At 62.8% G+C, this 22,710-nt stretch overlaps 6 protein-coding genes across 11 annotated transcripts; 3 read left to right on the top strand and 3 right to left on the bottom strand.

The window, feature by feature from the left end:
• The first annotated feature begins 1,221 nt into the window (after positions 1-1,221).
• LOC136369411 (uncharacterized) lies at positions 1,222-3,794 on the top strand. The gene is made up of 7 exons (XM_066332232.1): positions 1,222-1,415; positions 1,585-1,668; positions 1,758-1,846; positions 2,109-2,294; positions 2,454-2,591; positions 2,747-2,939; positions 3,258-3,794. The coding sequence occupies exons 1-7, from the start codon at positions 1,226-1,228 to the stop codon at positions 3,584-3,586; spliced, it is 1,209 nt and encodes a 402-aa protein (XP_066188329.1). The 5' UTR covers positions 1,222-1,225; the 3' UTR covers positions 3,587-3,794.
• Positions 3,795-4,190: 396 nt separating this feature from the next.
• AFMID (arylformamidase) lies at positions 4,191-6,878 on the bottom strand. Its single transcript, XM_066332242.1, has 11 exons — positions 6,791-6,878; positions 6,567-6,657; positions 6,385-6,489; positions 6,263-6,311; positions 6,007-6,092; positions 5,856-5,928; positions 5,473-5,570; positions 5,227-5,305; positions 4,926-5,055; positions 4,607-4,711; positions 4,191-4,513 (listed from the first exon to the last, which is right to left on the bottom strand). The coding sequence occupies exons 1-11, from the start codon at positions 6,818-6,820 to the stop codon at positions 4,484-4,486; spliced, it is 876 nt and encodes a 291-aa protein (XP_066188339.1). The 5' UTR covers positions 6,821-6,878; the 3' UTR covers positions 4,191-4,483.
• Positions 6,879-7,079: 201 nt separating this feature from the next.
• TK1 (thymidine kinase 1) lies at positions 7,080-10,103 on the top strand. Its single transcript, XM_066332250.1, has 7 exons — positions 7,080-7,282; positions 7,509-7,540; positions 7,632-7,745; positions 7,825-7,918; positions 8,251-8,340; positions 8,425-8,544; positions 8,654-10,103. The coding sequence occupies exons 1-7, from the start codon at positions 7,217-7,219 to the stop codon at positions 8,807-8,809; spliced, it is 672 nt and encodes a 223-aa protein (XP_066188347.1). The 5' UTR covers positions 7,080-7,216; the 3' UTR covers positions 8,810-10,103.
• A 1,112-nt stretch (positions 10,104-11,215) lies between these two features.
• On the bottom strand, positions 11,216-12,515 carry SYNGR2 (synaptogyrin 2). Its single transcript, XM_066332249.1, has 4 exons — positions 12,379-12,515; positions 12,010-12,247; positions 11,586-11,725; positions 11,216-11,486 (listed from the first exon to the last, which is right to left on the bottom strand). Exons 1-4 carry the CDS (start codon positions 12,481-12,483, stop codon positions 11,289-11,291), a joined length of 681 nt encoding a protein of 226 aa, XP_066188346.1. The 5' UTR covers positions 12,484-12,515; the 3' UTR covers positions 11,216-11,288.
• Positions 12,516-12,549: 34 nt separating this feature from the next.
• Positions 12,550-19,839, top strand: TMC6 (transmembrane channel like 6). Of its 6 annotated transcripts, none has more exons than XM_066332216.1 (21): positions 12,550-12,667; positions 13,356-13,446; positions 13,574-13,692; positions 13,959-14,090; positions 14,200-14,358; positions 14,474-14,579; positions 14,678-14,774; positions 14,868-15,122; positions 15,387-15,577; positions 15,658-15,796; positions 15,930-16,085; positions 16,289-16,464; positions 16,614-16,695; positions 17,010-17,107; positions 17,261-17,356; positions 17,503-17,578; positions 17,825-17,958; positions 18,296-18,472; positions 18,666-18,744; positions 18,886-18,964; positions 19,214-19,839. In XM_066332216.1, the coding sequence occupies exons 2-20, from the start codon at positions 13,391-13,393 to the stop codon at positions 18,955-18,957; spliced, it is 2,400 nt and encodes a 799-aa protein (XP_066188313.1). In that variant the 5' UTR covers positions 12,550-12,667; positions 13,356-13,390; the 3' UTR covers positions 18,958-18,964; positions 19,214-19,839. The 6 variants fall into 6 exon arrangements, with proteins under 6 accessions (XP_066188313.1, XP_066188312.1, XP_066188311.1 ...); XM_066332215.1 differs by having other exon boundaries at positions 19,166-19,839; XM_066332214.1 differs by having other exon boundaries at positions 13,986-14,090; positions 18,666-18,964; positions 19,166-19,839.
• A 1,546-nt stretch (positions 19,840-21,385) lies between these two features.
• On the bottom strand, positions 21,386-22,708 carry ARL16 (ADP ribosylation factor like GTPase 16). The gene is given in 4 exon segments (XM_066332248.1): positions 21,386-21,726; positions 21,859-21,974; positions 22,170-22,283; positions 22,373-22,708. Coding segments are annotated over 4 exon segments (696 nt in total). The 5' UTR covers positions 22,667-22,708; the 3' UTR covers positions 21,386-21,554.
• Between the last annotated feature and the right edge of the window lie 2 nt (positions 22,709-22,710).

The following is a 22,710-nucleotide window of genomic DNA, read 5'->3' as shown; positions in this document are numbered from 1 at the left end:
CTTTGGGGAGGCTCAGCTGGGCTCAGCAGCCGGCACAGCTCAGCTGTCCGTGCTCCCAGGTCCAGGGCCAGTAACGGGAAGCGTCTGCTCTCAGTGACGGTAAATCAGATCGGGGAGATTAGAGGCCTTTTTGCCTAATCATGAGCAGCTTGAAGTTGGAGGACAAGTTCCTGGAACAAAGAGGAAATGGAGGCAGTAAATAAAGAAAAACTGTTAACATGTGGCCCTGTGTGTGAAAAACGTCTCGTGAAGGGCTGTTTATGGCTCACTCATCTGCGGGGCTGACAGCACGGGGTGGGGCGACAGGCAATAGCGAGGGAGGGGGCTCCGTGGACAGGGGCACAGGCAGGGGTGTGGGCAGAGTGGGCACCAGCGGGGCGGCTGCAGAGGGCTCAGGATGGGGGACCTGGGGCCGCCAAGGCTCGGGGGGCACGTGGCAGACGGAGGGAGAAGGCAGCAGCACGGCACAGGTGGCTGGAGCACAGCACACACACAGGTGGGCAGGGGCTGAGGGGAAGAGGCACCTTAATGCGCCTGCCCTATTGGTCCCCTGCAAATGCCAGGAGAGGTGCTGGGTGCTGCAGAGCGGTGCCCCCACCGCGGTAGCAGCTGGGATTGTGGTCCGGCTGGTCCAGCCCGACGGGGGAAGGTGAGAGGGTCTTGCTATTGCTTTGGACACGTGCCCTCCTGCTGAGGGGCAGTGGGGATTTCTGCCAAGAGGCTGGTGGGTCCCCTCAGAGCAGGCAGAGGGTGCCGAGATCTGTGAAGCTGCCCAGAGGTCCCAGAGCACAGCTGCGGTGCCATGGCACTGCGCGGCGGCTGCTGCCGGGGCAGACGCAGCCAGAGCCAGTTCCCAGCGGCCAGGCGACCCCGTCCGTGCCAGCATTGCTGGCAGCGGGGCGGGAGCGATTCCTGCTCAGCCGTGGAAAGACTCTGGACGATCCCCCGGCGCTCCCTCCCGCCGGACACCCAGGATGGCGATCCTGGCAAAGCGAGGGGCCGCGGGACAGTGCAGGGCCGGGGCAGCCCCCACCGTGTTCCCCAGCGCCAGCGTGGTGGCGGATGGACGGGTGGGGGGCTGGCAGGGACGGCGTTCCGAGGCAGCCCCGGCACGGGCGCGGTGCCAGTGCAGGAGCCCTGTCCTCGCCCCGTGTGTCCGGGTCGCATTCCCGGGACGGGCGATCCCGCCCCCGCCCGGGAGCCCTTGCGGCGGGCGGTCCCGGCGATGCGGGCGGTGCTGCGGCGGGGGCGGCTGCTCGGCCCGGGGGGGATGCCGCGGGGTCCCGCCGCGGCCCCGCCGCTTGTCGTGGACCTGCGGAGCGACACGGTGACCCGGCCGTGCGCGGCCATGCGCCGAGCCATGGCCCGCGCCGCCGTGGGCGACGACGACTACGGGGAGGACCCGTCAGTGAACGGTGGGCGGGGGACACGGGCCTCCCGCGGGGTCCCTGCCTGCCAGCCCCCGACGCGGGGACAGCGGGATGGGGGTCCGAGCGGGGCTGCGGGGGCAGCCGGCACCCGTGGGGTGCCCAAGCCCCGGGCCACCCAGCGCCAGCCCCCCAGGACATCCGTGTTTCCCCGCAGAGCTGCAGCGCCGGGCCGCGGGGATTCTGGGGATGGAATCGGCTCTGTTCGTGCCCACGGCCACCATGGCCAATCTCATCGCCGGTGAGTCCGGGGCTGCACTCGCAGTCCCTGGTGCCCCCAGGCTGTGGGATGCTGCCCTGGCCCCCTCCCTGACGGCCCTTCTCTCCCAGTGATGTGCCACTGCCAGCGCAGGGGGGCTCAGCTGTTCCTGGGCCGGGACTCCCACCTGCACCTCTACGAGCACGGCGGGGCCGCGCAGGTGAGAGCGGCGGGCACTGCAGTGGGCACGGTGGCACTGGTGGCAGGGCTCTGGTGGCCCGAGGGCGGCCGCGTGCTGCCCTCCTCTGGCTGCCAGGGCCAGCGAAGGATCCGCCGCCAGAGCGTCACCTGGGCTATTGTCCCAGGCCGCGGGCTGCAGCACGAGTGGGGGGCTGTACACACCCGATGGAGGGGACAGAGGGCTGGAGCCCCCGTGCACCGTCACTGTCCCCTGTCAGCCCCACGCTCTCCCCTGGGCACAGGTCGCCGGTGTGCACTCCCAGGCGCTGTCAGATCTGCCCAATGGCACATTCGACCTGGACCAGCTGGAGCTGACCATCCGTGAGGCCCACGGCAGCCGGTACCACCCGCGTCCTGAGCTCATCTGTCTGGAGAACACGCACAGCTCGGCGGGGGGCCGGGCACTGCCCCTCACCTATCTCAGGCAGGTGAGAGCCCACAGATGGGGCTGGCACAATCCGGCCTGGTGTGGGCAGCTGGGCCCTGCACAGTGGCACTGCGGGGACACTGGAGCTCAGAGCACAGCTCATGGTGGCACTAGATGCCCCAGGGGTCCCCTCCAAACCAGCTGTCCCTCTGACTCCCAGGTCCGTGGGCTTGCAGACCGTTATGGGCTGCGGGTACACATGGATGGTGCACGACTGATGAACGCAGCAGTGGCCCAGGGTGTGGAGCCAGCTCAGATTGCCCAGCACTGTGACTCTGTGTCCCTCTGCTTCTCCAAGGTCTGCTTTTGTGGGGAGGGGTCCCCAGGGCTGGCAGGGGGCAGCACAAGCTGCAGCCTGGCCGTTGCTTGCAGGTGTTGGGCTAAGAACACACCTGTCAGGCTGGGCCCAGCCCAGGAGGGGCAGCCGGAGTGACCGTGCTGGCGGTTCTGCAGGGCCTGGGCGCCCCGTGCGGTGCGGTGCTGGCGGGGTGCAGGGAGTTTGTCAGCGAGGCCTGGCGTGTGCGGAAGCTGCTGGGCGGGGGCATGCGGCAGGCGGGGGTCCTGGCGGCCGCTGCCCACTTCGGGCTGCAGCGTGCCGAGGAGACGCTGCGCAGAGACCACAGCAACGCCCGGCACTTCGCCGAAGGTACCGCGGGCCCGCCGAGTGGGCTGGGATGTAACAGCACACCTGGCACTGCCCAGCAGTACCGCGGTACTGGTGGCGTGGGCACCAACCCTGGATGGCTATGCTGGGTCTCCAGCTGGGTGAGGATGCTCCTGGGATCCTCACCTCGCTGGTGTGCCAGGATCATGCCATGAATGTCCCCGTGCTGTGTTCAGTGATCCTGGTACCACATGGGGGGAGAAAGGGCTCCCCTTCATCCAGAACTTGGGGAGGGGCTGGGACAGGTAGCCTCTTCCAGGTAGCTGGGCAGTGGGCTTGCACCACCTTGGCTTCCCGCAGGTATCCATGTGCTGGACTCTCCCCTCTGGTCCATCGACCTGGCAGCAGTGGAGACCAACATTGTGATGGTCAATGTCCAGGGGGCCTGGCCGTCCCCTGCCGAGCTCTGTGACCGCCTGCGTGCCGTCAGCGAGGAGGAGGTGGCTGAGACTGGGCGGGCTGTCAGCGTCCTGCTGCTCCCCTGGTCCGCACAGACCGTGCGCGCTGTCTGGCACCGCAACGTCTCGGCCCGTGACACTGAGCTCGCAAGGAGAAAGCTGGAATTTGTGGCCAGGAAGTGCAAGGAGGAATTGGCCTTGGGATTACATCCAATGCCTCCAGGAGCCTGAGCATTCTGCCAGCCCCGCAACTGCAGCAGTTAGGCAGCCCAAAGCAAGGACAGGAACCAGCCTCTTTGTGCTCCAGATATGTTCTCATCTGAAAGTTGACATCAGCCCTCAAAGGCAACCTGACAAACCAATGTGAGCCCAGCCTAGCGGAGATTCCAGCCCTTGAGGCAGTCAGTGCACAAAATAAACATCTTTCAGCGATACTGCAGCTGTGCAGGGCATTTTCTCTCAAATGTGTTCTTTTCCTTGCTCTGCAGCAGGGATATCATTACAGCCAAGGTCCCCGTGAAGGGACAAATGCTCCTGAGGACATGGAAGCATCTCCACCACAGGACCAGGGTCGCTACACAGCAATGCCAATGTTTGTGTCTGGCCAGGACTGTCCCAGGAGCATGATCCCAGCCTGGCCCAGATGGCCCTGTCACTTGCATTCACAGAGGCTTATATCATCCTGTCCCCACAGCAGCAGGTGGGCTCCCCAGACTTCCCTGACATGTTCTGGGTCAGCAAGTCCCAGAACTCTGCACTGGAAGAAGGGATTCTCTCAGCAGCAGTTGCTTTGGGTGTGCACTCACTGGCTCCCTGGGAAGCACTACCCCAGGCATCCGTAATTCCCGTTTTATTTTGTATTGCCAACGTGCAGTTTAAAGGGAATAAACTTCATGATCCAGCTGCCCAGACAGAGCCTTGCAGCCTGCAGTCCCCTGTGCTCCAGCAGGCAGGAACACCCCAGGGAAGGGGCACCAGCCTAGGCTGGGCTGAGCAGAGAGGGCACGGGGTGGGTCTGAGACAGTGGGTGCCCTATGTTAGATCAAGGAGGCAGCAGGCAGGGGATGCCAGATGCCTGTTGCCACCACACAGGGCCATGGTCCCCATCTGTTTACTCCTGACATGCCATCATGCTCTTGAAATCATGTTCAGAATCACCTGGGATGAGGAACCAAACCGTGTGAAAAGCCCCTCTCCCCACAGAGAGGTGACAGCCCACCTGATCCGCCTTGGCACAGCCCTCCTACCTACCTGAGTGAGGATGTAGCTGTCCTCTGACAGCTTCTCAATGACATCAAAGTGATCCACACCAGCCAGATCCAGCAGAGAGACAGACCAGCCTGCTGCACGCAGGGCCTGTGGAGAGAGCGGTGCTGGCAGGATGGACCCAAACTCCACCTGCCCTGGACAAGCAGCAGGAATAATGTCTTGGCAAGGACTGGTGTCCTCCAGTGAGCCAGAAACTGCTCTGGTGCAGCACAGAAGCTCTGCTTCCCAGCTGGGCAAGTTGGTGAGGGCTGCCTGGAGCAGTGTCCCCACCAGAGCCGAGCAGGGTGCTATTGGAGCTCACCTGGCTGTACTCCTGTGACTGCCTGCGAAACTCTGGGGAGTCATGCTGGGCCACAGCCACAAGCACCTCACAGCCTGCTGGCACTGGCGGGGTGACATGTCTCATGGGGCTGTTCCTCTGGGCCACCTCCCTGCAGGAGTCATGCCAGTGGCAGCTGATGCAGCCCTTTGCTCCAAGAGTGCCCATGCCATCAGCTGGACTCAGCAGCTGAGGCAGGCACAGGGGCAGAGTGGCTGCAGAGCCACTGACATTGGCCTGCTGTGCTCTGTCCCCATGGCTGTCCCCGCAGCACAGGGCTCACCGGCTCATGTTAAGAGCACCATTCACGTAGGTGTGCAGGATGGGCTCCAGGTCATACAGGCCGCTCACCAGCACCGCTCCTAGAGCAAAACAGAACACTGGTAGGTGAGGAGCTGCAGCCTGGGTGGCTCCCACAGCCCTGGGGACCTCGTATAAATTCAGCTGGAGCTCCACAGCCCTGCAGCCTTGTCCCAAGTGTGGAGACCAGTTCTTCTCCCAACCCTATTCTGGGACACGGCAACAGTACCTTTGATATCTGGCACCACTTGGAATTCTGTCCAGTCGGTGGACAGCACCATGGCTGCCAGGTGGGCTCCTGCTGAGTGTCCACACAGGAAAATGCCTCTGAAAGGAGGGAGGAGTGAGCCAGTAGGAGGGAGCAACTGAGAGGGGCACCTAGGGACACCTAGACACACTTTGCTCTGTGCAGAGGAGGTGGCACAGCTCAAGTGTGTCAACTCAGATGTTTCCCAATCCATCAACTGCTGCCTTGTGCAATGACAGGAGATTGTGGCCACAGGCACTTCCCAGTGCTTAGACCAAGGTGCTAGAGCCTTTGTCCTACTGCAGGCTTTGTTTGCCCCCCCCAGCCACTCTCACAGACCAACCCCTGACCCGGGCACTGCCCACCTGATCCTGGGGTACTCCTCCATGAGGAAGACAAGGCTGCGGCGCACCTGCAGCACCATGGCATCCATGTGACCTAAGCAGAGGACAAAGGGCAGGGCTGGAGGGCGCTGGGCTACACAGGCAGCTGCAGCCTCTGCAGGGCAGCACCTACCTTTAGGGGCTATGTCGTACCCCACTGCCACCACTGCCACTCCCTGCGACACCAGCGGGGGGGCTGCAAACCCCGAATCGTCCTTACTGGGGGAGAGAGATGCTGACAGGCTGCGGGAGCCGGGCCCTGCAGGGCCAACTGGGGACTGGTCAGACCCCGTGTGCCCAGAGCAAGTGCCAGTGTCAGGAGAAGAGACCAGCAAGAGTTGGTAAGGGGGTCCCCTCCCGAGGAATCGCTCACCGACAGCGTACCTCACCTCAAGCACTGCCAGTACCCGCCATGGATGTAGACAAGGACCGGGAAGGCTGTGCAGCACAGTGGGGGATGAGCCGGGTGTCCACCCTGCCCACTCCCTTCCCCACCACCCCCGCAACTCACTTTCAGAAGGGTTCGTGGGAAAATAGATGTCCAGCTTCTCCTTATCCCCGTCGCCATAGGGGACGTGCAGCAAGGTCTGCGCGCTGGCCCGGGCCCGTTCGGTTCCTGCGGGGGAAGAGGCGATGAACCACGGGGCCGTGGCACGGAGCGCAGCCACTCTCCCGGCGCCGCGCGTTCCCCACCTGCCGCCGTCACCTCGAGGTGGGCGTCGATGATGGTGTCCCGGTCGAGGCGGCGGGACCAGCGACTGGGAGAGTACTGGTCCTCCAGCACCTACGGGGAGGCAACGGGGCTGCGGCGGGGTCAGCGTCGCCGGGGCGGCGGGGGCCCCGCGAAAGCCCCCAACCGGCGGCCCGGACTAGAACCGCGCTCTGCGCACCCGCGGGCACTGCCTTGGGGCCCCTACCTCCACGGACATATCCCGCCACCCGCCCATGGTGCGGCCGCTCCTGGTGCCGCTCCCGGTGCCGCTCCCGGTGCCGGCTGCCCGCCGGGGGGCGGGGCCTGGGAGGGGGCGGGCGGACCCGCTCCCATTGGCCGTCCCGGAGGCGAGGCCCGAGCCCGGGGGCGGGGCCAGACCCTGGAGGCGAGGCCCGAGCTCGGGAGCGGAGCCACCTCCCATTGGCCACTCGGGGCCGGGAGGGCGGAGCCGGCGGGCAGAGGGAAATAAAAAATTTTGGCGCTCTTGATCCCATTGGGCAGCGCTGCCTCGCGGCGGCCCAGACCCTTTCGCGATTGGCTAGCACTGCGGCCCGTGAGTGAGAGGCCTTCTGCGATTGGCTGAGGCTGTCGCGCCGCAGCGGCGAGCGCGGGCTCGAGCCGACAGTCCGCCATGAACTGCCTGACGGTGCCCGGTGTCCACCCCGGCTCCCCCAGCCGGCCCCGCGGGCAGATACAGGTATGGTGTCCCCCCGGGGCACGGGCTGGGGGGCGGATACAGGTGCCACCCTGGGGTACCGGTGTGGGAGTAGGTGCAGATACGGTAACGCTCCCGTGCATCGGGCCGAGGTGTCGCGCCAGGTCACCGGGCTGAGGGGGCTGGGGGGCCAGGGGGCCGCATTGGCACTGGGTGGAGCCGGGGCTTCCCGCTGACTGCTGTTCTGACCCCACCGTTCTGCCCTTAGGTCATCTTCGGGCCCATGTTCTCCGGGAAGAGGTAGGCGCGTAGCGGGAGGCGCAGGGCGGGGGGCACGGAAAGGCGGCGGGCTGGGGCTGAGGCTGAGGGCCGCTGATATCGTGTCTTGCAGCACGGAACTCATGCGGCGAGTGCGACGGTTCCAGCTGGCTCAGTACCGGTGTCTGCTGGTGAAGTACGCTAAGGACACGCGCTACAGCTCTACCGGGGTCTCCACACACGACAAGTGAGTTCCCGGGGCAGGAGGACACCCCCCTTCCACGGGGCTGCCAGGCCCGTCCGGCTCACTCCCTCCCTGCCCACAGGAACACCATGGAGGCCCTGCCCGCCGGGGTCCTGCAGGACGTTTACCAGGAAGCGCTGGCTGCCGCCGTCATTGGCATCGATGAGGGCCAGTTTGTAAGTGCACGGCTGGGGGTGGTTTGCTGGGCTCTGCGGGACACAGACTGCTCGGTACACCCTGTGCAGAGCAAGGCCTGTGTCCTTTGTAGGAGGGGGTGGGAAGTAATGCCCTGAAACTTGATTCATGTGTGGCCTGTGCCTATAATCAAGCCCTCCTTCCCTATAGTCCCTGCGGACACAGGATGCTGGGATTGGAGCCCATTTCACAGACAGGGCACATGGCTCTGATTTTCCTTGCTCCTGGTGCTGCTGTCTGGGCATGCACTGTGGGATCTGGAGCCAAGTGCTGTCTCCCTATCCATCTTTATAATGTGCCTCTACCCCCACAGTTCCCAGACATTGTGGAGTTCTGCGAGAAAATGGCCAACGCTGGGAAAACCGTCATTGTTGCTGCTCTGGATGGGACTTTCCAGAGAAAGGTAGAACAGTGATTTTGGTATAGCAGCTGCTTTGGGACCCTCGTGGAACCCATGCAGCAGCATCTTCCCTGCTGTCTGGCACAGGCCTTTGGGAGCATCCTGAACCTGGTGCCCCTGGCGGAGAGCGTGGTGAAGCTGAACGCCGTGTGCATGGAGTGCTTCCGGGAGGCCTCCTACACCAAGAGGCTGGGAGCAGAGCGGGAGGTGAGTCACCTTGGAACAGAAACTGCTTCACCTTGCCAGCCCTGCTGGTAGGGAGAGACTCCCTGCAGGGAGCTGGGCTCTGCAGACACTCCTCACATTTCCCCGCCAGGTTGAAGTGATTGGAGGAGCTGACAAGTATCATTCCGTGTGCCGAGCCTGCTACTTCTGCAAGCGACCGCAGCAGGCCGGGCCAGAGAACAAGGAGAACATGCCCCTGGGCCTGAGGCAGCTGGAGACTGCTGCCTCTCGGAAGATCTTCACTTGAACTGCTGGGAAAATGGAGGGGAAGAGAGCTCAGTGCTCTGGCTCACAGGTACCGGGTCTACCTCTCTCTACTTCATCAAACTGTTCAGTGCCTCAGCCCTCCCTACCCAACCTCCCCGCACCAAGCGCCACAGCTGAGGATCCACCAAGCCTGATGCTGGTGGAAGCTGAAGCAAAAGCCTGGCTAGAGTGAGTTCCCATCTCAGAACGACGAGAGAGACAAGCACAGTTACTGATGCTGCTGCACACAGGCCCTGGGGCACTGCGTGTCAAGCCAGGCCACAGAACGTCCACTGCTCACTGTGGCTCTGGCCAGTTGCCCCAGTGGTCTGAGCATGCTCAGGCTGGTGCTGGTGCTGCTTCTGGTGCCTGTGAATGCAGCCCTTCTCTATTGTGCACTGTTGCTAAATTCCAAGTTTCTCAAGACAATGTACAGCCATCTGTATTTTAAATGCAATTTTTAGTTTCGTTTCTTAACAGTATGAGGTAACTTGTCCCTTGTCACAGAGCTGTGACACAGCTTTTAAACTGACACATGTGTCAGCCTAGCCCTGGGCAGGCCCCAACCTCTCTGGCAGCATGCTCGCTGGTGTTACTGCCTTGTCAATTATTGTTGGAACAGAAGAAGGCAAAAGGCCTACCAGCTGACTCTTCTGAGGTGTCGAACCTCACAGAGCTGGCTGTGCTCTAGCAGGCTGTGACAGACTCCTTTGGAGGAACTGGTCCCAGGAAGCACCTCCTCCAAATTCAGGGCAGTTTTTCTCAGGTTCAAGGCTGGTGCTGACACTCTGGTGCTATATTACCTGTGAAGGGTTTGGAGGCACAGAGTTTCATCTACCAAGATTTGGACAATTATTCCAGGGAAGATCCAGTTGCTTGGTAAAGGGGCCCTCCTCTGAGGAGCTGCTTCTCCACTCCAGTCATGTCTCTTGTTCCCTCCTCAGCCTTAAAGCTGACTCTTAGTCTGCTCTAAGCTGACTGAAGAATCCTCTTCCCTCTTTGATTCAGATTGGGGAAGGTAGTTGCTTCCTTATTCTCTGCGAAAGTGGTTTTTCCTGGAAGCCAGCATCCACAGGCTCTGTGCAGTAGCTCTTTGTTCTGGCCAGGCCAGGGTTGCTGTTTGCCTGTGCCCTGGAAGGCTCCAAGAGCTGCCTGAACTCCCCCTGCTTGCCCCCTTATACAGGCGAGAATAATTGTACTTGCAAGCACTCAATTACCAGGGCTGGGCTTTTCCCCCAGGGCTGGGGAAGACACTGCTTCTGCTGCTGCTTTAGGTTAATAAATAACTTAATGAACTTGTGTGTGTATTTTCTGCATTCTACTAAGTCTTCCTGGCTGTGGTCAGTAAGACAGCATAGGCTGGTCACAGGGTGGAAGCCTGGTGTTGGAGCTCTGCTCAGACCAGGGAGCATGAGGGGGGGTGGCCTAAAAATAGCCACCAGCATGAGTGTGCTGTTTGCAGCACAGCAGTTGGCAGCGACTGCACTGCCCCACCTGACACCCCCAGGCCTGGAGGGGCCGAAGGCAGGAGCCGAGACAAAAGGCATATGGTGGCTCACGTGGTGGCTTGGTGAAAAAGTTTATTCCAACCTTACAGTGACAACTGCTTGAACAGTGGCCCCAGCAGTGATGGCTCACATGGCTGCTGGGAACAGCATTACCACAGCACAGCAGCAAACAACCTGAGAGAACGACCCACAGGCACCTGGTGTGGCTGGAGTGCAGGGTGCAGGAGCTCAGCCTCGCAGCAGCAGAGGCAGCACTTGGGCAGACACGCAAGGGAAAGAAAGTGCTCCAGGACTGTCCTCAGCCATGGCCCTGCTGAGGGATCTCAGTGCTCACTGCTCCCACAGACCCCAAAACGCATCATCCAAGCACCAGAAGCTCTAGTGTAGGCTCGGGGAAGGCACAGCATGGCATTAGAGACAGGAGAAGAGGGGGCTTTGGCAATAGCTCCCCCAGAAGCAGCCAATGGGGGAAGGCACAGGAAGCCAGCGCAGGCAGGAGCTGGGCCTGGCTGTGCTGGGCAGTGAGGGACGGCACTTGGAGGAATGCAGCCAGCAGGGCTGAAAGGCACTGGAGACAGGATGAGCCAGGGCAACACTCACAGGGGCAGAGCCTGGCCAGGGTCAGGGGACATGAACCCCACCACTAAGGCACCACAGCAAAAGCAGAGGCTCATACATGCCAGGGCTGCCCACAGAGCCAACCTCCTGCAGCTGCAGTGCTCACCCAGCAGCTGCAAATCATCGTGTGCCAGATCACCCACCACACACTGCGCTCTGGACCCTCCAATGAGGATCCCAGCTCCGGGACCAGGCAGAAGCCCCTCCTGTATCCCATGAAGAGGCCCAATTAACTTCAAACAAAGCAGCCATCACCCTCCCGCCCCACTGCGCCCTCCAAGTCACAGATCCCTCCCTCCCACCCTGCAGAAGGAATTGCACTGATACAGCCATCCCGTGGGCACCAGCCAGGGCTCAGTACACTGGTGGTGGCTGATACCCCTCTGGGGCCTCTGCTGTGTTTGTGAAGGGTGGCTGCTGGTAGCTCTCATGGCTGATGTTGGGATAGCTGGAGTAGGGAGTCGAAACCTCCGGGCTGGGGTCGGCATAGCTTTGAATAAAGTCCTCCACCCCCATTTTGTACCTCTTGTAAGCGAAGGTGAGCAGGAGTCCCTGCAGAGAGAAGGGGACAGCACGATTAAGGCCATTCCAGGTTGTGGAGCAGGGCTCCCCTCTGCGCTCTCCCCACGTGGGGCAAAGTGGTTCACTCACCCAAGAGAAGATGGAGAAGAAGCTGAAAGTGATGGCAGCACGGGCAGAGTCCGCTCCAATGTACACAAGCCCGGGCTGTGTCCAGGACCACTGGTTGGTCAAGAAACAGAAGCCGACAAACCATAGGAAGGTCCAGAGACCTGTGGGGGGGGGAAGCGGCATGAGGGGCCAGGGCTGGTCCTGCTGCTCCTGGGCAGTGCCCGGGCCAGCCCCTGCTCCACCGGGGAGGCTGGCACAGGGACCCGGCCGGGGCCGGCCACTCCTCGGGGCACTCGGGGCTGCAGAAGCAGCAGCAGCGCGTGGCCCGCGGGCAGCACGCCAGACGGGAGCGACTCCCTTCGCCAGGCACCGGCAGCCACGTCACGGGACAAGGCGGCCATTGTGGCGGCGACAGCGGCACAGCCCGGCCCCGCGCCCCCCGTACCTGAGAAGCCGAGGTCGGCCAGGACCAGGTACTTGCGGTCCGTAGTGTTGCTGATCTGGGGGAAATAGACGTCCACCATGAAGAAGAAGATGCAGGCGAGGAAGGCCAGGACGCCGATGCCGATGCCGTAGCGACAGGCGTCCTCGTTGCCGTTGAAGACGCAGAAGAGCTTGGGGTCTTCGGGCAGGCTCGTATAGCCATCCCCGACCAGGCAGGCGAACACGATCAGCGCGAAGACCTGCGAGGCGGAGCCGATGTCCGGGGGGCGGCAACGAGGCCTGGGAGAGCCCTTTGTGGGCTGCCCGTCCCGGCGGGCGGGGGGCACCGGCCTGCGGGCTCTCCCTCCTGTCCCGTCCCGCTCCGACTCACCGCGCTGACGATCCGCGCCACCACCTGCGGCTGCTGCACGAAGCGGACCAGGTCGAAGGCACCGCCGGCCTTGGCCGCCCCGTAAGCGCCTCCGCCGCCCTCCATCGCGTTCCGCCGCCGCTCCTGCACGGCACCACCCTGGGAAGGCCGGCCCCTGCTGTCCGGCGGCGCTGGGGCGGAGCGGCCGGGCTCGGGCTGGCAGGACAGGGGCTCCCCCGCCCGGGCACAGAGCGCCGCGCCGGTGTAACGGGGAGTGCCGGCCCCACGCCTCGGCCGCCGACGGGCCCCGGTGAGCGCAGCCGAAGGGAAACGGGGGCTTTTAGGGGGTCCCCGCCGCCCCTGCCCGGTACCGGGAGGCGGCAAGAGGGACGGGACGGACAGGGCTCGGTAGCCTCCGCCCTCCCCGCAGATCCGCGCCCGGACAGTCGGCGGCGGGAGCGTTCCGTCGGTTCCCGGTATCGGGACGTGCGGGGAGCCCCGGAGAGGCAACTTGCCCCGAGCAGCCTTAGCCCGCCCCGGGGGGCTGCGGAGCCCCAGGGCGGAGGAGGAGGGAGAGCAGGGGACGGAGTAGACGGCACTGGGCGGGGGAACGCGGTGCGGGGCACGGGGGTCATCGCTCCGATGTGTCCTTAGAACCAGTCCGGACCCTTCTTGAGCCGAGCTCCGGGACTGATGCTTTCAGGCTTCGTGCCCGGTCCTAAGGGTCCCGGGACGGCGGGCGGAGCCCGCTCTACTGCGGTACCGCCCTATCCGCTCTCTCTTCCTTCCTGACGCCTGCTTGAGCTGGACCCGGGGTTAGTCCCGGTTTAGCCCCGGGGGCTCCGCGCTGCCGCCTGCCCCTGACCTCGCACGCAGCGGCTCCCGCTCCATCCCCGGGCCGCAGCCGGCGGCGCCTGGGAGCCGCGGAAGCCGGGAAGCCGTGCTGAGCGGGGGCTGCTGGGGCCGGGACCAGCGCGCACGTCTGCTCACCACGGCAGGGCCCGTGTAGGAGAGACCCGCTCGGCATCGCAGGATGTCTCAGCCGCCCTCCATCACCCTCCACGTCCCCGAGGGCTCCGATAGCGATGGGTGAGTGTGACCCCCCCCGCCGCTGCCCTGCCATGCCCCGGGACCTGTATGCTGGGGGCACCAGGCTACGACCTTGCGCCCTGCAGGCACCAGGTGTCCGTGCCACCATGTCCCTGTGTTTCTGCAGCCAGGAGCCCAGTCCGGACAACGAGAGGGCCCTTCACACCTCATTCCACCAGCTCATCTTGGAGCAGAGCAGCTTGATCGAGGCAGATCTGGAGCTGGAGATGCAGGAGAGGAACAGAGGTAAAGCACTGCAGCCTCAGCCAGGGCAGGCTGGGGTCAGTGTGTGTGCCCAGAGCCACCCCTCTACTTGGGGCAGCATTCACTGATTCCTTGGCCAGTGCAGAGCAGGGCAGTCTAGGGCAGACCAAATCTTGGGGACATACAAAGTGTTCCTGGAGAAGGGAGTGCTCTGGGAAGAGCACACACCTAGCCTCTGTGCTGGAGCAGAGCAGCAGGGATGCAGGGATGAGCCACGGGCTCTCTGCATCCTGCCATCCCCTTTCCAGAGTCCCCAGCCTGCCTGGCTATTCCAGATGCCCGTGCCATGGTCTGGCCAGAGTCCGGGCAAGGTGAAGAACACCCCAGCTGCTCCCCTGCCTCCCTGCAGATCTTGGCCAGCATGCCCAGCCGCACCATCGGTAGGTGCCACTCACTTTCCCACCCTTCCCCAGGTCCCAGAGCCCCTTGGAGAGCTCTCACGCCTGCCCTGCTCTCCCGCGGCCTCCCAACCCCTGCTCTGATCCACAGGACACAATCTTGGGGCCATCATCTCCCAGTACTGCAATCGCACGGCGCAGCTGCGGCGCCAGAGCAGCCGCCCACCCCTGCAGCAGCTCTCTCGCACGGCACGGCCCAGCCTGCGCCAGTATGACCTGGAGACTGACCCCGCCAGTGCCACGCTGGAAGGTGAGGGTCCCCCAGACTGTGAGGAGGCAGTGCTGGCCACTGTCTGTACGCTGGGTTAGGGACAGGCATGCCGTGACCTGGCCGGCCGTGTCCCACTGAGCCCCTTGTACCCCAGCGAAGCGGCGCCGGCTGGTGAAGGAACTGATGAGCCTCCCACCCAGCCAGTCCAGCCACATGCTGCTCACCATGACCCTGAACCTGGGAGAGAAACGTAACCTCCGGTAGGACCCCTTCCATCAGCACCAGTTGGGCAGCACTCCCACAGCCAGAGCTGTCCCAGGAGCTATGCTACCCTCTGACAACCCTCTCTTCTGGGCAGGCGGCAGCTGAGTGGGCAGAGGGGCCCACTGAGGCAGCCTGCCCATCACTGGGCCCCCTTCTCACCCTGTGGTTGGTCCAAGGTCTGCATTGTTCTCGTAAGTCAGGGGCAGAGGTCTGCACAGAGGCTGTGAGGGCTCCAGTGTAGGCTCCTGCCCCACTCACTGCTCTCCCCATCTTCCTCTCCCCAGGGCTGCCGAGGTCTCTGGTACAGGCTCCTTTCCGTGCTCCGTGCTGCACAGCCCTGGCACTATGCCCTGAAGCACATTGGTGGCCGATTTGGCTCCAGTGTCCTCTCCTACTTCGTCTTCCTCAAGACACTCCTTCTGTTGAACTTTGTTTCATTCTTCATCCTCCTGGCCTTCGTGGTGGTCCTGCAGGCTGTGTACCCCCCTGCATCGGTCAGCCCCTCGCCCTTCACTGGCCTTGAGCTCTTCACAGGAGCGGTAAGCACGGCCCAGGCACCCCCAGCTCAGGGGCTGCGCCAGGCCTGGGGGGCAGCCCCACTTCCCCACTGTAATACTACCCCAGTTCTTGCCCTTGCACAGCTTGGGCCCCAGCACCACCGCTGCTGTGGGTGCACAAGGTGACTCTTGCTGCCCCAGCCCAAGGCTCTGTGTCCCTGAGGCTGGCACTGAGTTGCCAGGCTAAGCAGGAAGCTGCGAGCACTGCTGAGATCACCATGGGGCCCATCGTGTGCTTTCCTGCAGGGCTACTTCACACACTCGCTGCTGTACTATGGCTACTACAGCAACATCACCCTAAATGACCCCTGCACCTTCAGTCCTAAGGGCAGCGTGTGCCCCCTCACAGCCCCCTCGCTCCCGTACAACTTGCCACTGGCCTACCTGTTCAGTGTTGGAATCTCCTTCCTTGTCACCTGCATCCTGCTGGTGTACAGGTGGGTCAGCAGGAGCTCTGGCACCGCCAGCCTTCCCCTTCACCCAGCCCCAATCCCTGATGCCCTTCACCTTGCTGCAGCGTGTCCCGCTCTTTCCGGGAGAGTGTGAGAAGCTCCGCAGGGGACTTGGCCGTCAAAGTCTTCTGCATCTGGGACTTCAAGGTGATCCAGAGGCGCTCAGTGAAGCTGCAGTGCGAGAACATCTGCACCCAGCTGAAGGTGGAGGAGCTCGGCAATGCAAAACACCCCAGACCCCAACCCTGCGCTTTGTCCATCACCCCTCTGGGTCCTGCTGCGGTGCAGCGGGACAAAACCTTGCAGATCTGGCAGCTCTACCACTGCTCTCTTCCAGGAGCTGCTGGTGGAGCGGCGCTCCCGCTCCCGCACCCAGAGCCGCTGCCAGTGCCTGGGGCACTGCATGGTAACACTGCTGGCCTGGGTCCTGGCTCTGGGCTTCGTGTCGGGCTGCGTGCTGGCTGTGCACTACTTGTCGGAGCGCATGCACATGGTGAGTGCTGCCTCTCGCCCTGGGATCCCCTGCCCTGGGATCCCCTGCCCTGGGGTCGGAGGGGCAGGGCTGGGATACTGGGGAGGGAAGCAGGGACAGCCCCATTGGAGCTCTGCTCCTGGCCTGGGCATTTGCTGCTCTCCTCAAGGACACCACACCTGGCTGCTAACAGCTGTGCACTCACCCCAGTACCTGCTCACCAGGTTCAGCAGGAGCAACAAGTACAGGACAGTGGCACATGGCAGCAAGAAGCTATTCTGCTGGTCCTGCCCCTTGTGGTGTCCCTCCTCAATGCCTCGATGCCCTACTTTTTCAACTTGCTAGCAAAGTGGGAGAAGCAGGACTCCCCAGTGACACAGGTCTACGTGGCAATCATCAGGTGGGCTGGCTGGGGCTGTGGTGGAGGGAGTGCTCTGCCCCTGCACCTACAGCAGGCAGGGAGGCTTTGGGGCCAGGTGCTCCGTCTGTGGGGCTTGGCCCCTTCACCCCCTGGGCTCAGGGACTTCTGGCACTGCTCCTGCTCCCCAGGAACCTGATCCTGAAGATGATGGTTCTCCTCGTGCTGTGCTACCAGTGGCTTAACCGGAGTGTTATCTGCTCGACAGAGGAGGTCAGCACCACTGCCCCAGGGCCATGGAGGGCTGGACTGAGCATGAGCAAGGAGCTGGTATCATCTTCCCTATTAGATATAAGGGAGAAACTTTTCTCAGTGAGGGTGGTGAGGCTCTGGCATAGGTTTTCAGAGAAGCTTTGGGTGCCCCATCCCTAGAACTGTTAAAAGGCCAGGTTGGACAGGACTCAGATCAAGCTGGTCTAGTGGAAGGGTGTCTCTGCCTGTGGCAGGATGGGGAAAGAGATGAGTTTGGGGTTCCTTCCCAGCCAAACCATTTTGTGATTCTATGCCACACTTGATTGTCTCCCCAGTGCTGGGAGACATGTGTGGGGCAGGACCTGTATCGTTTCATGGTGATGGATTTCTTATTCACTTTGCTGGATACGCTCTTTGGGGAGCTGATCTGGAGGTAACGTACCCCAAGACATGTCTCCCCACCAGTATGGTACCCCTGCATGATCCCAGCTCTCTGGTGCACCCAGGCTCTGCTGCTATCAGAGGGGGAAGGTGGGGTGTGAAGTCCCCTCAGGCAGTGTGGGAGCAGAGTTCCACTTCTACGCAGACTAATCCTGGAGAAGAGGCAGAAGACAAAGCGAAGGCCAGAGTTTGATGCTGCCAGAAATGTGCTGGAGCTGATCTATGGGCAGACCCTGACCTGGTGAGATGTTTCTGCCTGGTGTGGCACCTTCCTCTGCTGGCAAATGCCTTGTAGTCCCCAGGAGCCCTGTGGGTGCTGTAGCTGTGCCCAGCACTGTCTCCCCTGGGGCTCAGACCCCAGCAAGCTCATCTTTCCCCCACTCCCAGGCTGGGCATTCTCTTCGCTCCGCTCCTGCCAGCTGTGCAGATGCTGAAGCTGCTGCTGTTGTTCTATATCAAAAAGGTGTGATTCCTCCCACCCCCTGCAGCTCCCCGTGGGGTGAAACTGCAGTGACCTGTCACTGTCAGCCTCTGCTGCAGCAGTGGTGCCACATGGGCCGGCCTCGTCCTTGTGGAACTGAGTGGGGGTTTCTGGGGACAGGATGTTCCCCAGCTCACTTGGCTCCCAGTGGGTGGGAGGGAGGGTACAGCAGAGTGGGGACTGCTCTCCAGGCCTTGGCAGCCCATGGACACTGCTCCCTATCCACAGACCAGCCTGATGAGGAACTGCCAGTCCCCCAGCAAGCCCTGGCAAGCATCACGCATGAGCACCATGTTCATCACTCTGCTGTGCTTCCCCTCCTTCCTGGGTGCAGCTGCCTTCATCTCCTACACTATCTGGTCGTGAGTACCCACGAGGCCACAGCTCAGGACTGCTGGCTGCCTGGAGAAGGAGGGATTGGGGAGACCATGGCCCCTGTCCTTGGCATCCCCCAGCCGCAGGCCCGAGGTGCTGCCCCGGGCAAGGGAGGTCCTCCCAACTGCTGCCCATGCTCACTTCTTCCAGCTGTTCCTGGTGCTGGAGACAGGGATGATCCCCTTGTCCAGCCCTGGGGATGCCGGGGACAGTGAGGCTGGGTCCCTGGAGGGCTGGACATCTGAGACAGGCAGTGCCTTGGGCTGGGGCCAGTAATTGCTGGGCTGCCCATTGCTCTGAATGCCCTGTCGTCTGTTTGCTCAGGGTGCCGCCATCAGAAACCTGTGGTCCCTTCCGGGGGCTGGAAACCATCTACGAGTCAGGGAAGAGGTGGGTGCTAGTGCTGGAGAAGTCCAACCCCAACATCACCTGGTTTGCCTGGGTCTGCCAGCACCTGTTGGAGAACACCTGCCTCCTCTTCTTCATATCTGTGGCCCTGATGTGAGTATGGGCCAGAGCCCAAAGCTGAACCCCGGGCCCTCACTCCGAGGGTCCTGCTGTCACAGCCCTGAGTGGGGCTGGGAGCCAAGGTATCACTCCAGAGCCCTGTGCCCCATCCCAGTGGCAGGAGCAGTGTCCCTCAGCTTCCTGCCTGGCTGCCACCATTGTTGTGGTGCTCCTGTTGTCATTGCAGAGCTGTGATCTACTTCAACGTCCAGGTGGTAAGAGGCCGCCAGAGGGTCATCTGCCTGCTCCGGGAGCAGATTGCCAATGTGTGTGAGCACTGCCCCTGCCCATCCTCGCTGTCTCGCAGCCTGGTCCAGCCCCAGGACTGCCAGTTTGGGCTCTGGCCCCAGCAGTGCCACCCCATAGCTACCCCACTGCTGCTCACTGCACTGTCTCTGATGTTGCAGGAAGGGGAAGATAAGCTATTCCTCACTCAGAAGCTTCATTCCGTTTATGAGCAGAGACACAGACGTTCCTGAGTGCCAGGTGAGGCCAGCATAAAGGGCAGTGGGGAGGGGCTGCCAGGGCACCCAGAGCTCAGCCATGTGCACGGATATCCCAAGGGATGCATGATCCTTGGTGTTACTGAGACACAGGGGTTCACAGGTCTGGGACAAGAACCTGGAGAGAGATGACACTTAAGAGTCCTCTCTCCCATATGGGATCTTAGGGACTCTGTCCTTTTAGTGTCAGGCTCCACAGGAAGGAGTGGGATGGACCAGACTCTGCTTGCAGGTGGGACTGAATCTGTCCATCACAATGCACTGCTGGAAGCTGGGGGACCATGGAATGCTGGGGAAGATCCTGCCCTCTTGCCATGGCCAAGGACCCGTTGGAACATGTCACTGGGAGTGCTGCATTGCAGGGATGCAGGTGCTCCTGCTGCCTGGAGCTCCTGGGATGCAGTAGGTACAGGACCCGGACTGCTGTCACACCCCAGAGCACAGCTTCATGCATGACTGCCTCACCATCACAACCCTGCTCCGTGGGGGCTCACAACTTGCAGAGAACAGGTCTTCAGCTCTCCCTCCTGCCAGTGTGCCCTGGGCTGTTTTTTGAATCCTTTGGGGACCATGGAGCTTTCTCCACAACCGCCTTCACACTGCCTGGGACAGCAAGCATGGAGCCAGGAGCTGCCAGGCATGGACCCAGCTCCAGCCCAGTGCCTGGCTCACCAGGAGAGCAGCTGGCTGATTCCAGTCCCACAGATAAGGTCACTGGGCCTCCCCCAGGAGCCCTGCGCCCACTGCACTGGCTGGTGGGACGGACTTGGAAGAATCAGGGTGATGCTGAGTGCTGGGCTGGGCAGGGACCCTGTGGGCTCAAGCTGACCTGGCCCATTAAAGTGCTGCTGTACAGGAGTGCTCTGGCTGGTGTCTGGACCTGTTGGGCTGGAAGCAGGGAGGCAGGGTTGGTGTGTCAGTGGCGGTGACTCAGTAGCAGTGTCAGGGTGTGCTCGGGCTCCTTGGCACCACCTGCTTTCCCGTGGGGCTGCCTGGGGCAGGGCCCAGTTTGGCCCACACTGCTGGAGCAAAGGCCACTGCCACCCCACTTGCCACTCACCATCACGGTGCAATAGCTGCAGCCCCCAGCACCAGGAGCCACTCCCCTCCATGCCATGCTGTTGGCAGTGCCAGGCCCTGGGATGGCACAGCACTGACAGCCCCAGGGCACAGTGTGCTGTGGCCTGTGCCAGGCGTGGGCAGCCCCAGTACCCGATGACTTGGCACCAGGGCTGCAGGCTGAGGCAGCTGCCTGCCCAGCTGGGCTGGGCCATCAGTGTGGGCACAGGGCAAGTTATCAGCACAGACAGACACTGCTCTGTGGTGTGGGCATAGGGCAGCTTCTCTCTGCAGCCCCAGCCCCTCCTGGGGTGCAGTACAAAAAGCATTGCTAGCATGTCAAGGGAGGTGATCCTGCTGCCGCTCTGCTCAGCCCTGGTGAGGCTACAGCTGGAGTGCTGTGTCCAGTTCTGGGCTCCTCAGGACAAGAGGGACATGGAACTCCTGGAACAGGTCCAGCAGAGGCTACAGAGATGATGAAGGGACTGAAGCATCTCTCCAGTGAGAACAGGCTCCAGGAGCTGGGCCTGTTCAGCCTTGAGAAGAGACAACTGACAGAGGAACTCACTGTCTGTCAGCAAGGAGGTGCCAGAGGATGGACTAGGCTCTGCTCCATGGTGCCCAGCAGTGGGACAAGGAGCAACAGGCAGAAACTGATGAACAAAAAGCTCCACCTGAATATGATCTTGATGGGTTCCCTCCAATACTCTATGATATTCTATTAGAAAGAGCTTCCCTGTGCCAGTGACAGCACACTGAAACAGACTGCCCGTAAGAGTGTGTGGCATTTTCCTCACTGGAGATAGTCCAGAACTGTCTGGATGTAATCCTGTGCCATGTCCTCTGTAATGACCCTTGTTTGACCAGAGAGGTTGGACCAGATGACACACTGTGGTCCCTTCCAACCTGACCCATTCTGAGATTGCCTGAGCCCAGGTGGGTGCTGGAGAGCAGCTGTGGGCTGGCACTTGCTGTAGTTTGTGAGACATCCCTGACTGAAGCATCCCAGTCACTGGCCTTTGCCCTACCTCCTGAAACCCACCCACGTCATCCAGTCCTTCCACACCTTCCCCAAGGTCACCCCACTGTGCCTGGGCTGGTATGAGGCTCACAGGGCCAGAGCTGCTGGCAGGAGCCTCACATGCACTCAGTCTTAAACCCAGGGGGCTTTATCCACCCCTGCCGTGCTTAGCTTAGCTCAGCTCAGGTGCTGTGCAGCCTCCAGCCCCACTGCAGGAACCTGTCCTGTGCCTGGAGCTGCCAGCATAATCTGGCCTCTGTGGCTTCTGCTCCCTTCCCCAAAAGCCGAGGGTTTCCCCCCAAGCACAGGGCAGCCACCAGCCTGGACAGTTTGGTGGGCGTTTTACTATGAAGTCCCACAGGGATCCAGTCCATCAGCCTGAGGCACTGTCCTGGGCTCTGCTCCCAGCCCCAGACAGGGCAGCTGCTCCTCTGCCACTTCCTTCCACGACAGGATTGTCCTGGGCTGCCACAGGCACCTGGCAGGGCTGGGGTCAGCAGGGGCCTTTGAGGGCGCTCCGAAGCCACTGCAGGACATCAGCCAGGCCGGTGCCATCGCGGGCGCTGGTCTCCAGCATCGTGATGGGCTGTGTGGCACAGGCCACGATGTCCTGCATGCGGAACAGCGACTTCATCTCCACCAGTGACATGTAGCAGGGCAGGTCACTGCAATGGGGAGAGGGAGGAGAGCTGCATCACACAACCACGGGGGCTCAGGGGTCTCCAGCCTGGGAAGTGCAGCAAACCACAGCTGCTGCTCCCTGGCACCCCCGCCCTTCGGGTGACCCTCTTCCTCACATCTTGTTGAAGAGAACCAGGATGGGCACAGAGGCGAGCGGCTCTGCAGAGAGGACGGAGAGCAGCTGGATGCAGGACGAGGAGACCTGGGTGGGGTTGGAGGCATCCACCACGAACTAGAGGGAAGAAGGGAAAGCGGGGTGCGGGTGTGCCGAGAGCAACCCCGGGCAGGGCCGGGCCAGAGCAGGGCACGGAGGAGGGAAATCCCACCACGGGGCAAAACCGAGGGGACCGGCGGGACCCGGACGCCCCACATCCCGCGTCCATCCCTCGGGACCGTGGCCCCGGGACGGGCTCCCGGCGCAGCTCACCAGGAGAGCGCTGCACTCGCTGTAGTAGCTGGGCCAGATGGGGCCCATGCAGCCGCCCAGCTCCCGCACGGTCACCTTCTGCGGCAGCCGTAGGTCCGTCAGGTTGGTGCCCACCTGCGGGACAGGCGCCCGGCTGGCTGCGGCCGTGCCCCGGAGCCCCTCGGCCGTCCCGGTGCCCCTCGGCCCCGCGGGGCCGCACCTACCGTGGGCAGCGTGGCCGGGGGCTCGCCCAGTTCCGCGGGCTCCTCGGTGCTCAGCTGTGCATCACGTTAAGGACACAGCGAGAACGGCACGGGGGCACGGCCCGCCGGGGGCACGGCCCGCCCGGCCCCCGACCCGCCCCCGCCCGCCCTCCGCCCGCCCCGGCCCGGCCCGGCCCGGCCCGGCCCGGTGCCCGTGTGCCCGCGGATATGGCGCAGCCGCCGCACCAGGAGGCTCTTCCCGCCGCCCGCCGCCCCCAGCAGCAGGAACGTGGGCGGGGAGCGGCCCGCGGCCATCCCGGAGCCGCCCGCGGAAGCGGCCCCGCCCCGGCGGAAGCCGG

Source organism: Sylvia atricapilla, chromosome 18 (genome assembly GCF_009819655.1).
Source record: "Sylvia atricapilla isolate bSylAtr1 chromosome 18, bSylAtr1.pri, whole genome shotgun sequence".
In the NCBI taxonomy this organism is placed as follows: domain Eukaryota; kingdom Metazoa; phylum Chordata; class Aves; order Passeriformes; family Sylviidae; genus Sylvia; species Sylvia atricapilla.
The sequence above is the reverse complement of the archived record's forward strand: the minus strand, read 5'-3'. Positions and strand labels throughout refer to the sequence as shown.